The 14,669-nt window shown below is 43.6% G+C and overlaps 1 protein-coding gene and 1 long non-coding RNA gene across 2 annotated transcripts in view; one reads left to right on the forward strand and one right to left on the reverse strand.

Annotated features, from left to right (window-relative positions):
* Positions 1-4,618, reverse strand: LOC147574080 (uncharacterized). Its single transcript, XR_015243903.1, has 3 exons — positions 4,075-4,618; positions 3,557-3,763; positions 1-918 (listed from the first exon to the last, which is right to left on the reverse strand). It is a non-coding gene; the product is annotated as an uncharacterized LOC147574080 (long non-coding RNA).
* The window catches only part of COPS3 (COP9 signalosome subunit 3), a 27,064-nt gene continuing 16,996 nt past the window's right edge, over positions 4,602-14,669 (forward strand). The window contains exons 1-5 of the mRNA XM_025920313.2: positions 4,602-4,734; positions 8,305-8,434; positions 11,501-11,613; positions 11,706-11,755; positions 13,536-13,628. Coding sequence (XP_025776098.1) covers positions 4,680-4,734; positions 8,305-8,434; positions 11,501-11,613; positions 11,706-11,755; positions 13,536-13,628 — 441 coding nt within the window. The 5' untranslated portion in view covers positions 4,602-4,679. The remainder of the gene's footprint in view (positions 4,735-8,304; positions 8,435-11,500; positions 11,614-11,705; positions 11,756-13,535; positions 13,629-14,669) is intronic.

Raw genomic sequence — 14,669 nt, forward strand, 5'->3', positions numbered from 1 at the left:
TGCTTGACCCACCCTAGTCAGGGACCCATGCTGATGGAGGTTCCATCTCAACACCTGCATCCATGGGCACCCTGACAGAGGAGGAACCGCACACTGGCACTTAAGACCCCTACCCCAAGAGTGACACATGCCACTTCTACTTGTGTTTCATTGACCAATGAAGTCACATAGTCACAGTCACACTTAACTTCAAAGGAGGGTGGAAGGAAAATAAATGGAATATTTGTGAATAGCCCCTATGCCTCACACAATAAAATCTGCCTCCAAGGATTTTTTGGGAGGACCATTAAAGTGCTGTATCAGGATGCCTGTAGCTACAAGTAAGAGAAAACACCATGGGAACTTAAACAATAAAAGTTTGGGGGTGCCTGGGTGGCTTAGTTAAGCATCTGACTGTTGATTTTGGCTGAGGTCATGATCTCATGGTTCGCGAGATCGAGCCCCACGTCAGGCTCTGCACTGACAGTGCAAAGCCTACTTGGGATTCTCTCTCTCCCTCTCTCTGTGCCCCTCCCCCTCTCAATAATTAAATAAACTTTCAACAGTAAAACTGTAAACAATCAAGGCAAATTTTTGGCTCATACTTTTTGGCGAAAGGTCTAGAAGAAGGATTACTGCAGGTAAAAATGGATCCGGTGACTCAAAGATGCACAGGGCTGGTTTCTGTACCTCTCTTCTCCGTATTTGGAGATATTGGCTTCATTCTAAACCTTGCTCCCCTTGGGGCTCCGAGGTGGTTGTCAGAAGCTGTGGGCTTCCTTGCTCAATCCAGCAGGGAAGAGTGGACACAGAAGTCCCGAGCTTTCCTCTGATTGGATCATCCTAGTCATATGCTCAGGGTGGCTTGAGGGGACTGGTGATGGCCTGTGAGGATGATTTCCCCGGGGTCACTTTGCTCAGATCTCCAAGTCAGGTTCCCTGGAACCACATGGATCTCCAAATAGAAATGGAATGTGTGGATAGTGCCTGACACTGTTTTTTTCTCAGTATTATCTACTATTCCTTTCCTTTTTTTTTTTTTTAACTATTCCCTTCTTTTGAGTCACTTTACTTGGTAAAGCTATTTCACTGATGAATTTGCAAATATCTAGTGGATCTGAAAATGCTTTACAGATTGAAAAAGCTGGACAAGTGGCCAAAATGAACAAATCAGGAGACTATAGATGCTGGCGAGGATGTGGAGAAACGGGAACCCTCTTGCACTGTTGGTGGGAATGCAAATTGGTGCAGCTGCTCTGGAAAGCAGTGTGGAGGTTCCTCACAAAATTAAAAATAGACCTACCCTATGACCCAGCAATAGCACTGCTAGGAATTTACCCAAGGGATACAGGAGTGCTGATGCAGAGGGGCACTTGTACCCCAATGTTTATAGCAGCACTCTCAACAATAGCCAAATGATGGAAAGAGCCTAAATGTCCATCAACTGATGAATGGATAAAGAAATTGTGGTTTATATACACAATGGAGTACTACATGGCAATGAGAAAGAACGAAATATGGCCCTTTGTAACAACGTGGATGGAACTGGAGAGTGTGATGCTAAGTGAAATAAGCCATACAGAGAAAGACAGATACCGTATGTTTTCACTCTTATGTGGATCCTGAGAAACGTAACAGAAACCCATGGAGGAGGGGAAGGAAAAAATAAAGAGGTTAGAGTGGGAGAGAGCCAAAGCATAAGAGACTCTTAAAAACTGAGAACAAACTGAGGGTTGATGGGGGGTGGGAGGGAGGGGAGGGTGGGTGATGGGTATTGAGGAGGGCACCTTTTGGGATGAGCACTGGGTGTTGTATGGAAACCAATTTGACAATAAATTTCATATATTGAAAAAAAAAAAAAAAAGAAAAGAAAAAGCTGGACAAACCTAAGCGATTGTTATTATTGTTACAGACAAGTAGTACTCATGAGAGACACCAGGATCCTTCTCATTCACCATATTTTAGCCACACTGGCATTTTTTTTCCGCCCAGAAACACACCAAGCTTGTTTGGGCCTTAAGATCTTTGTATAGCGTGTTTGCTCCTCTTTCTCTGGAATTTATTCCCCTGGATCTTTTTTTTTTTTTTTTTAATGTTTATTTATTTTTGAGAGAGACAGAGACAGAATGCAAGTGGGTTGGAGGCAGAGAGAGAGGGAGACACAGAATCCGAAGGAGGCTCCAGGCTCTGAGCTGACAGCACAGAGCCCGACACGGGGCTCGAATTCACAGACTGAGAGACCATCACCTGAGCCAAAGTCAGAAGCTCAACCAACTGAGCCACCCAGGCGCCCCTCCCCTGGATCTTTTTTAACGGCTCTTCTCATCCTTCAGACCTCAGAAACATTTCCTGACCTTCCTACACCCAATCACCACGTGACTTCTTCAGACCCTATATTAACTATATGAAGTTATTTTGTGCATTTGCTTGCTTACTGTCTTGCTCCCCAAGCCAGAACTTCATGCAGGCAAGGACCTTCTGTCTTGTTCACAGACACAGGGCTTGACACATATTAGATACAAAGTAGATGTGTGTTCAAAGAATGAAAGAACAAATGATTAAGTGTAGCATCTCCACCCACTGGTGTGTCTTTCTTTATTGTAAAATGTGTCTCAAGTAATTGACGGATTTTACAAATGACTAGCCTTAAAAAAGATGTAAATTAGAATATACTCAAGGTTATCCTTATAACCCCAATCTCTTTCAGTCGGTTCCTTCTGGAGAGGAAGACAGAAAGGTAGAATGGGTCTTAGCTGTTTTGAAAGGAGTGTAATTTGTATCCTGGCTCCTCTCTGCCAATTTAGTGTGCATCAGAATTACCTGTTTATCTCAGATTACAGGTAACCACCCACCCTCAGAGTTCCTGATGCAGTGAATCTAGAGTGTGGGTTCAAGCATTTGCATTTCTAAGAAGTTCCCAGATAATGCTGATGCTACTGGTTGGAGAACCACATTTGGGGAGCGGCTGGCACAATCCAAATAGGCAACAAATTTTAAAGTAGGATTAGCAGCTGTGGCTGTTTTGAATTACTATAGTGCTCTACTCCACAATGTTTTTCAGCTTTCATTCAAATCCATGTATATCCGTAGAAGTGTGTCCCCTAAGTCAAAATATCTGTCCTATGTGTTGCCAAAGATCAAAGATTCAGGGTCAAGTGCTGCCATAGAACATTCAGGGGCATTTCCATCTTAGAGTACAAGCGTTAAAGTCATTCATCTAAGCATATCCCAAATTCACCAATCTATTTCAATCTACTTTTTCAATATACAATTATTATTTCTTGTTGACTACTATAATATCTTCCTAAATGGCTCTTTAAAGTCATCCATGACAACATTTTCTAAGTGCAAACCCAATGACGCTACTCACATAAAACTCTCAGCAGTTTCCCCATCTTCTCAAGGAAAAGTCTAATATCTTTAACACAGCTGACTTGATGTGGTCCCTGCCTACCTCGCAGCCCCATCTCATACCACTGCTCTCCAACCATCCTGATCTACTTTCAATTCCTCAATCTCAGATAGCAAACTCCCTCCCACCATGGCTGTTCTCTCAGGAAAATTCCTTCCCCCTTACCTTACTAACTCCTACTCTTTCTTCAGAGCTCAGCTTATGTCATTTCTTCAAGAAAGTCTTTCCAATTGTTCCCAGGCGAGGTCAGTTTCCTCTGTTGCATGATCCTACAGAACTTTGTTCCATTCCTTCAGAGCACAACTGCTTTTTTCGGGGTCTTTATCTGTTCATTATCTTCAGGGAAGAAGGAGCGGGACTGTTTTTACACACCTAGCAGAGCACATTGTAAATGCTCGATAAATATGTTGGATGAAATTCAAAATGTACGCTAATTTGCTCAGTCCCCACTATGGACCAGATCCCGTGGTAAGCCCTTAGAAGATACAGGAATGAGTAAGAAAGATGCTTCAATTTAAGGGACTCCAGGCCAGTTAAGAGCAATGGGTATGATATGGACTTTGGAGACAATTTTCTGCGACAGAGTGGAAGTGGCTGTATGAGAGGAACAAAGTGCTTTGGGAGTCGGCTGGAAGTAGGACAGATCAATTTCAAATGGGGAAATCAATTCATTCAACATATACCTGAATGAAAATGCAGTCCTCACTATGTGCTGTGCACTGTTCTGTTTTAGTGATTGAGGTTATTGTAAGAATCTTACAGATGGGTAATACAAGGCAGGGGACGGCCAAGTAAACTTGTCCAAATTCACGCAGCTACTAAGTAGTAGGAAAGGGATCTGAATCCAGGCAGCCTGCCTGGCTCCAGTCTTCGTTACAGGAAAAGCCTCGTGGAAGAGGTGGCAATTAATCCAGGCGTGAAGGATTTGTCTAGGTGGAAAACGGGACGGTCATTCCAAGCAAAATCCGGGAAATATGCGCCTAATTATGAGTTTAGCGTCTTCCTTTGCTCACAGGCCCACTAAACAGCAGGAGGAGTTTCACAAGGGAACGGGATAAAAAGCGAAGGAAAAGAAAGCCAACTTCCGGCTACGGTGAGTAGCGGAGCTGTTTCCATGGAAACAGTAACTGGCCCCCAGGTAGGTGAGATCTCGCGGTGCTTGAGCCGGCGGAAGTGACGTCCGGCTGCTGTCGAGGCCCTGTGGTGGATCGCCGCGGCCCCTCCTCCCAGAGCAGCCTCCTTTTCCCGCGTGAGCTGCCTCTGCTGCTCGGGCCGCCGGGGGGGAAACATGGCGTCTGCCCTGGAGCAGTTCGTGAACAGTGTCCGACAGCTCTCGGCTCAAGGTGAGGCCCTGGGCCGCCGAGCTGGGCCTGGGAGGGCCCCCCGGGCCGCGGGGACGGGCTTGCATCCCTAGCCGCCAGCGCGGACGGCTGGGACGTCCCTGTTAGTGCCGAACCTCGCCTCCGGGGCTGGTCTCGGGGTTGCGGCGCTTAGACCAGGGCGGGATCGGGCGAGGCTGAGTTCAAGCAGCCCTCTCGCGCTCTCGGTCTTCGTTGCTCTAGTCTGCCGGCCAGTGTGCTCGGCCGCCTGGCTATCTCCCCTCCCTGGGGCCGCCCGGACCCTCCTCCCCCCGGCCCGGGCCCCTTCCACTCGGGCGCTTCGCTTGACAGTTTTGGGGGCGGTGACTTCCGCTGGACGCCTTCCCGAGCGCCCGTTGGTCTCTTCGGCCTCCCTTCCCTGCGCTGATTGGTGCACCGCCTCGTCTGTCCCGGTGGCGCCTGGCCGCCTCCGGCCTAGGCCGCGGGTAGCGGGCGCGAGGCGAATCCTTTCTGGGTGCCTTGGCTCGGAGGCTCGCCTTGGCCGGCCGGCGTGCCCTCGGGAAGCCTCCGCGCCTATTTTAGTCCCGCTGAATGCCGAGGGAGCACTCACTCGTAGGGCTGCATTTCCAGGGGTAGAACTGTGACCATTACTACTTAAATTTTCGTGCTTTTTGGTTCATTCAGCTCATCACCTGAGTATAGAGCGCTGGACTCCGAATGAATTAGCTGCAGGCTGTGAAGGTCCCTTTAAGTACCCTGTTTCTTCATCTCTAAAATAAAAATAAGACCCTACTTCAGAGGGTTGTTGGGATTGAATGAGAGAAATCATGTAAAAGTACTTGAAACAGTACCTGTTATTTCGGGTGCGATAGATACAGTTGCAAATGATTGCTAACAGCTGTTAATTGTAAACTTCTAGGAGCTGCCTACCTTGGATAAGTCACCTTTAATCTCTTGAATCTTTATCTCCATTTGTAAAAATGGAGGAGTGCGATTTACCTCACTGGTGCAAGTTAACTGACCGGGTTGAAGCCATGCCTAATGAAATACTTTTTTCCCCTTATTATTGATAGAAACTAGGTTCACAGGTAAGACACAAACTTGCAGCCTCCATGAATGAAGGAACCATTCATTCATTCGTTTATGCTACAAGTATTTGGTTTCTCCTTCCTGGGGTGTAGTATGGTTATTTAGATTTGGTTCGGAATCCTGACAGTGGCTTCTTGGGCCAGTTTTCTCATTTACAAAATGGGACTGGGACTATTTAGCATCAAGTGAGATCACTTATCTGAAAAGCTCTGTATGAGTGCTCTGCGAGTCACTGCGTTAGGAACAGTCAGGCAGAGATAAACAAGATACTTTGACTGCCTATGGCTTCTGTGCCTCATGCTCAGTGCATAGGAAATGTTTATGAGGTTTCTGTTTTTTCTGCACTTACTCAGAGTTTCCTAACATGGACCTTAAGTGAAGGGAACTTCATAATTTCCAGCTTTCTTTGATTAGAGGGAATTTCATTGGCCACATCTCTGGGCTCATGTCAGATGCACCCTGTGGCACTGCACTTACTGTTAATTCTTCCCTTGGCCCACAGTAGTTAACTATCTTACGATTTCATAATGACCCAGCTTTTATTTTAAGTCTCAGCTCTATATTGGCTATTTAATTGGGGGGAAATGATGGACTGAAATGCTTGTTTCTGTGTGGTTCTTATCATTGTAAGTGTAATTATAGAGTAGTGAGTAAAAAGGGGAGGGGAGCCAATTATTTAACTAGAAGAAGCTATTTTGTATTTACCAGTGAGATTTGTAATAAAATGATGGTATTTTCCTGTTCAACTTGTGTTATCATGAGAGATAGTACATAATCAGATCACAGATTTTTTTTATTCCTGCTTTGCAGTGCATGTGATAATAATAGTATATTTCTTTATTTTTGGAAAAAATTTTAAAGTATAGTATAGAAACCTCAGAAACAAAATTACCAAGCTGCAGTCACTTGGATTTTAAATTTTTTGGTATTCACGTGGGTTTTTTTTTTTTTTTTGGGGGGGATATGGGAAAAAATCCCTCAGCTACTAAATAGAAATAGCTGATATATATAGCTTGAACTTCAAAATGTGAAAGAGAACTATAAAGGAGGAAACTTAAGAAGTTGTTGCCCATGCCCTTATATACATTTTTTTAAATGTTTATTTATTTTTGAGAGAGAGAGTGAGTGAGGGCCAGAGAGCAAGGGAGACACAGAATCCGAGGCAGGCTCCAGATTCCGAGCTGTCAGCACAGAACCCGACATGGGGCTCGGACCCATGAACCGTGAGATCACAACCTGAGCTGAAGTCGGATGCTTAATCGACTGAACTGTCCAGGCACCCCTGCCCATTCCCTTATATAAACTCCATACATACCACCAACCACCACCAAAAAGATAGCTAGTGGAATTTGGAGGTATAGAGTGTGGCCATGGTGTCTCGGAATAGCCCATCAAAATCAGTGAGTCTACTTCAGAGTACCAATTCAGGCCTAATTAGATGCTATACCTTAGTTGTGAAAACATAACATTGTGGTATGGGGGGGGGGCGGGGAATCGATGGATCAATTAGGAGATTAATTAACAGGCTGTTGATTGATTCGCTGGTAAGTAAGCACTGTATTCTGAAACTGGAGACATGAGACAGCCTCTCCTCCTGAGTTTATGTTGAGTTACCCAACCACCACAATCCTAGGTGATGCAGAGAGGGCACAGAGAGAACACATTTTTCAAGTTAGCTTGGGGAAAGGGGGTAAGATGAGGGTCCAAAGTCCCAGGCCGATTGCTGCATGAAGTGTATGAGTCAGGTAGTGGAAGACCCAGGAGAGCAGAGTGAAGGGAGGAACAGCAAGCTTGCAGAATAGGATGTGTAGAGGCAGAAAGGTGAGACGACATGGAATGTTGAGTGAATTTTGTGAACTCAGTGTGACTAGAGAGTGTGTGTTGGGGGAGAGAGGGGTGGAAGCAGGTGGTAAGGCTGGGGAGGTGCAGCGGCCTCTTACCAGGCTGAAGCATTTGGACTTCTTAAAGCCTTTGGAGTAATTTGATTGGATTTTACATTTTGGAAAGGTCATACAGGTACAATATGAAGTATGGGTTGGAGGAGAGAAAGAGTGAGGTAAGGGGACCGTTTAGAAGATTTATGATGTAGTCCAGGCAAGAAGTGATGAGGGTCTGAATAAGGCAGGGGATGGAGAAAGGAACGGAGCCAAGAGACTTAGGAAGTAAAATTAAAAGTAAAATCGTATTTGGTGGCATTTTGGATACAGAGAGGGAGGTGAGGGTGGTGGTGATAGTAATGTGTGCATTTCTGGCTTGGGGAATCGAAGAGGGAATAGAGGAAAAGTAGAAACTTTCAGGGCCAGAAGGAAATAGGAGGTCTAGTTTTGAGTCAAGGCCATTTCACTTCTCTGACCCTGCTGGCCCATTTCCCCACCTGAAATGAAGGAGATACAAGAAGTCACCTTTAGATTATTTCTCGCTCTGAGGAATGAAGTCTGTGGTTATAGAGTTTCTCTAGTTTGGTTAGTGCTGTAACTGAATGATGGTGTTATTCCTGTTTTCCAGGGCAAATGACTCAGCTTTGTGAACTGATCAACAAGAGTGGGGAGCTCCTTGCAAAGAACCTATCCCATCTGGACACTGTGCTCGGGGCTCTGGACGTACAAGAGCACTCCTTGGGTGTCCTTGCTGTTCTGTAAGAGGCGTCTCCTTTTACAGTTTAGTGCTAAACCCGAACGCTTGCTAAACCTGAACGCTACAGCCTTTCTGGCTATAGGTGTTTTTGTTTTTGTTTTTTTGGTGTAGAAAGTATACCATGTTAAACAACAGTGAGCTCTTTTGCACAATTATAAAGTCAAGTCCTCACAGTTACATTTTACTCCTCCTAGCTAATCCTTGTTTGTTATATTTCCAATTTTGTTATTTTTTAATTCTGTTTGTACAAATTTTGAAATGTATTAAAAATTTTTTTTTTCATGTTTTATTTCTTTTTGAGACAGAGAGAGACAGAGCGTGAGCAGGGGAGGGGCAGAGAGAGAGGGACACACAGAATCTGAAGCAGGCTCCAGGCTCTGAGCTGCCAGCACAGAGCCCAACGTGGGGCTAGAAATCACAAACCGCGAGGTCATGACCTGAGCCGAAGTCGGACGCTCAACCGACTGAGCCACCCAGGCGCCCCTTGAAATTTATTTTAAAAAATAAGTGGCCATCTCAGCCGTGAGCACTATAGTTTGCATTTATCTGAATACTTTTATTCACATAATCTGTCAGATTGCCCACATTTTCTAACTTGGAAAGAAACTAGGGAAGGGTGATGGAATAGGACACAGTGGAATACGTTGAGTGAAATTACCAGCGATCCAAAGGAACTTTGCTTCAGATTGCCTTCAAACAAGTTCAAGCCGTTTAAGACCAAATTAAATAGACCTTATTTCAGTTGGGGTTCCTTGTAATTCTGTGCGCTTGACAGAATTCTTTTCCTTTTGATGTTTTAGTATTAGAAATTGGGATGTTAGGGTTGTCATGAAAGTTGAAGCAATATAAATAAACTGAGAGGAAATGGACTTAAAGCGAGGGTCTGGCTTCGCTGGCGCAGGGACCCCTGAGACAAAGATGTGTCAGGAATAGAGTTTAGAGAAGAAACTTTATCAGCATGAAAGGGTCAAGAGCAGTGCTCTACCACACAGTAGCCACTAGCCACAGGTGGCTATTTAAACGTAAATTAATTAAAATTAAAGCTTCAGTTGCTCTGTCGCACTAGCCACTTGTCAAGTACTCAGTAGCCACCTGTAGCCACTGTGTTGGACAGCACAGATACAGAACGGGTCTACCGTTGCAGCAAGTTCTTTTGGATGGTGCTGGCGGATAAAGATTTTTGCTGTCTGTGTTTGCTGGCTAACAAAATGGATAGCGTGCATATTTTATGCACATACAACCTTCTATGTGGCTGTGTATCAGGTGAGGTAAGGTGCATGACAGCATTTTGAAGCTATAAGGCATTTTACCATTGTATATCTGTAAAAGAAAACCTGGAGAGAACCCTGAACTTGTTTCCCAGTACCCTGGATTTGAATTATGTTCTTCCGATTATAAGCCTTGGGGTCCTGAGCTGCCTGTTTTTGTTTGTAAGATGGAAATCACAATGCCATGCTGACCTCTTGTAAAGCCCAAATGAGATCGTTTGATTGCATGTTGATGACGAGAAAAGTTCAGTTACAGATGTGAGGTGACATTGTTAAGTTGAATGATACTACAGAGAGGAAAGGACAAATGCAAATATGTAAGAGAGATTGGGTTCAGGCAGTAATATCCATTTTGTTTTACTTGAAGTTAGTTTCAACAGTTCTCTAAAAAAAATAAATAAATAAAAAGCTGGAAGTTTACTTGTAAGCAATACCTGAGTGGTAGTAGCTTATCTGATTTCTTCCCCAAAACCTGTCTCTGGTCCCCTCTCAGAGTGTTTGTTGAAAGGCCCCATCTGCCCAGTGACTCAGGGTGGACCATCCACATCCTGCCTCTTATCTCCCCCACTCCTCTGTCCTGCACATCAGCTGGTTCTTTCTCCCATATGGACCTCAGCACCCCCTGAAGTACAGTCACAGTCTCCAGCCAGTCGGAACTTAGTCCTTGTGCCCCTTCAATCTGTCATCCTTAGAGCAAGAAAAATGACTGGGTTTTTTTTGTTGTTGTTTTAATGTTTGGTTATTTTTAAGAGAGAGAGAGAAACAGAGAGAGTGTGAATTGGGGAGGGGCAGAGAGAGAGGGAGACACAGAATCCAAAGCAGGCTCCAGGCTCTGATCTGTCAGCACAGAGCCCGACGCGGGGCTCAAACCCATAAACCGCGAGATCGTGACCTGAGCCGAAGTTGGACGCTTAACCGACTGAGCCACCCAGGCACCCCTACAACTGGTTTTTTTTTTTTTGTTTTTTTTTTTTTAATTTTTTTTTCAACGTTTATTTATTTTTTGGGACAGAGAGAGACAGAGCATGAACAGAGGAGGGGCAGAGAGAGAGGGAGACACAGAATCGGAAACAGGCTCCAGGCTCTGAGCCGTCAGCCCAGAGCCCGACGCGGGGCTCGAACTCACGGACCGCGAGATCGTGACCTGGTTGAAGTCGGACGCTTAACCGACTGCGCCACCCAGGCGCCCCCCTACAACTGGTTTTTAAATGACTAAATAGCCCTAACTACATGGGAGCTCAAAAGAAAACTGGTTTTGAAAACTTTGGGTTAAAAGTTCACGTTCAGTTCCTTCACGAATATTAGCCTGATATTTGGCCTCGTTTAATGGAGTTTTCTTTTTTGAAAATTCTTTTTTGGGGCGCCTGGGTGGCTCAGTCAGTTGGGCGTCTGGCTTCGGCTCAGGCCATGATCTCACGGCTGTGAGTTCAAGCGCCTCATCGGGCTCTATGCTGACAGCTCAGAGCCTGGAGCCTGCTTCAGATTCTGTGTCTTCCTCTCTCTCTGCTCCTCCCCTGCTCACGCTATGTCTCTCTCTCTTTCAAAAATAAATAAACGTTAAAAAAAAAAATTCTTTTTTAAGCATATTTTTCTCAGCCTTCATCTGTGTCTGTGTTCTGTGTTTTGACCTTGCAAAGAACCGGGCCAGTCCCATATACTCTTTCCTAGTTTTTAAAAATATCGGTGACTCATTTACTTTCATAGAGCACTGGAGATAGGATGAACTTCTGTCCCCAGTGGCTTCTTCATTTTCCCTTGTAAAATATCAGGAGGAATTGATTCTTTTCTCTTTATTCCAGATTTGTGAAGTTTTCCATGCCCAGTGTTCCTGACTTCGAAACCTTATTCTCACAGGTTCAGCTTTTTATCAGCACTTGTAATGGGGAGCACATTCGATACGCAACAGACACTTGTAAGCCAACTAACATTTTGTTATTTCCCACCGAATGCATTTTACCTGTGTAGTCATTGATGTTGTCAACATTTTGTCCTTGCCGTCTCTAGTTGCCGGGCTTTGCCATCAGCTGACAAACGCACTTGTGGAAAGGAAACAGGTAAGCAATGTTAGTCAAATATTTTAAGAAATCTCTGATTTACACAATGAACTCCTTTGTTAAGGTTCCAGGTTAGTACTGAGTATCCTAACAGATCTGTGTGGTCGCCAGGCATCTGCTGTGAGGACCTCCAGTTCGTACATCAGGTGAGGCCTCTCAGATGCATGGGAAGTAGGGCCTCAAGGGAGGCTGCTGCTGGCAGTGGATGTTTTTGGAGCTACCGTTCTGGTGCCCTTTATGTAGTAATATACTGGGTTTTTGTTTGCTCAGACTTTGAACTTTTAATTATGACATTTTAGCTTTACAATATGAAGAATCCCCATGTACCTTTCACCCAGATTCTCCGGATGTCAACATTTTACCCCACTTACCCTTTCTCTCTCTCTCTCTCTCTCTCTCTCTCTCTCTCTCTCTCGCCATTGGAAAGAAAATTGCAGATATGTTACCACTTACCCTGAATACTTCAATGAGTGTTTCCTAAAAATTAGGACATTCTCTCCTACAACCACAGCACAATGATAAATATCAGGAGATGAACGTTGATACCATCTTTTAAACAAATCTGGCCTTATTCATATTTTGCCACTTACTTCCCTAATGTCCTTTACAACAGAAGAAAATCTCAGGTCATGAATTCCATTAGGGTGTCCTATGTCTTTCATCTCCTTTAATCTGAAACAGTTCTTTGGTCTTTAACTTTTGTGATACTGACACAAGTTATAATTTGGAGTGTTTTCAATTATTATTTGAAATTGAACTTGAAGATGGAGCTTGGAAGGAGACCAGACAGAAAGAACCATTTGGGATTTTGTAGGAATATTAAACAAATTGTGGTTTGAAAGAAATGGTTAAAAAAAATCTTTATTGAAAACCTCATGTGAGTTATTTAGCTATTTTATATATATATATGTATAAGTATATATGTATGTGTGTATATATATGTGTATGTATGTATATGTGTGTGTGTATACGTGTGTGTGTGTGTGTGTGTGTGTATGTATATATATATTTAACGTTTATTTTTGAAAGAGAGAACACGGAGGTGCAGAGAGAGGGGGGACAGAATCCAAAGCAGGCTCCAGGCTCCGAGCTGTCAACACAGAGCCCGACAGAGGGCTCGAACTCACGGGCCGCGAGATCATGACCTGAACCAAAGTCATACACTCAACCAACTGAGCCACCCAGATGCCCCTTATTAGCTATTCTAGAGTCATATCTCCTGTTCAGAAACTGACTGCCTCACTTGAAACTTTGTCTTGTTATTTATCATCAGGGCAGGAAATGATCTGTTTATAAGTTATGATATTGGTTTCAATTGTCATTTATAATCCATTAAGAGATGGTGGTGGTGGAGAGAATTTACAGACGATATCTAGACTGCCCTATGGTAAGATGCCAACGTCCTTAGCCATAGTTACGCTTACTAAGCACAGGCTCTTTATTGTAAATGATTTGGAAATTTTTTGTTTGTTGCAATGTAAATACAATGAACTGTTGACAAAGTAATATTGCTTTTGATTATTGATCTTCATCATAAGAAAAAAAGGTTTATAACCTAAAAAATGGTGCTGAATTACTCTAAAATAGTGCAAGAAACAGCTTAAGAAAGCGTTTTTTGACTGAATAGGGACAGATATTTCCTGAAAGAGTATGGAAACCTCATATTGTTCTTTAAAGGAACCTATCAATTAGTGTTATTTTTTATTTGTAAGTGACAACATAAGATCCAATGTGCTGCCATCTTTGAGAACTTATCTGAAAGAGATGTCATTTCTGACAGCCCCTGCGAGGAATTGGCGTCCTTAAGCAAGCCATAGACAAGATGCAGATGAATACAAACCAGCTGACCTCAGTCCACGCTGATCTCTGCCAGGTAAGCAGCAGGGGAGTGAGTCACATGGGGTCAAAGGTGGAAGTTGGGCTGTGCGCTTGCTCAATAAAGGAGAGCGATTTGGTGGGGACTGTGATGTGTTCTAGAAGTTGAAATGTGTAGGGACGTTATCAGTGCGGGAATTTGCAACTGGCTGCTAGAACGCAAACTATCGAATGGGTCTCAGCCAGCGGGCTGCTGAGATGAGTAAGCAGACTGGTTAACGTTTGCAATGTTAAAAATGTCCCAAGTCACTTTTATGTTATTTTATGTGGTTCAAACTCCGGAAGGCAAAAGGGAAGGTGGATAATGAAGTCACCTTGCTCATGAGCCACCCATCTCTTCTTTCCAGAGGAAATCAGTGTTAGTTTTTTGTGTATCCTTCCAAAGATATTTTATGCACATAAAAGCAAATATGTGTATTTTTCTCTCAGTTTTTTCGTACCAGTAGCAATAATCTGTATGAACTCATATGTACATTGTTTTTTTTCTACTTGATGTATCTTGGAGAGGTCTCCGTATCAATGTTTTACAGCTACAGATTATACCATAATGCTCTGGGGTTTAACCAGCTCCTGTGGGGTATGGATTGTTTCATTAATAACATGGTACCTGGATTATTCCAAACACATGTTCTAGTTTCACATCAAGGTGCTTTCTTTCTATTTTTTAAAAAACTTTTGTGCTTGAGGTATGACCTACACACAGTAAAGTACATTAGTCTTAATTGTACAGCTCTGAGTTTGTACCTGTAACTACACCTGTACCAGCATCATCCAGCTACAAAACGTTGCCATGTGCTTGCTGTCTTGAGTTTGAGTTGAGCAATTCCCTACGCTTATGGAAACGATTCAGAAATTAAAAAGAAATAATTGAAGAAAACTGCCATTTTTATCACACCATATTGGTCTATTTCTATTCTGCTAATTCAAAAAGAAAAAGGACTCACTTGTTTGTGCATCTATAAGCCGAGTGGGTGCTGGGCAGGCTAAGTAATTAGCTGAGCTTTAATTCGTCTGTGGAGTACTTTATCTCCTGCCTGCT

This window comes from Puma concolor, chromosome E1 (assembly GCF_028749965.1).
Source record: "Puma concolor isolate L17-30 chromosome E1, mPumCon1.1.hap2, whole genome shotgun sequence".
NCBI lineage: Eukaryota > Metazoa > Chordata > Mammalia > Carnivora > Felidae > Puma > Puma concolor.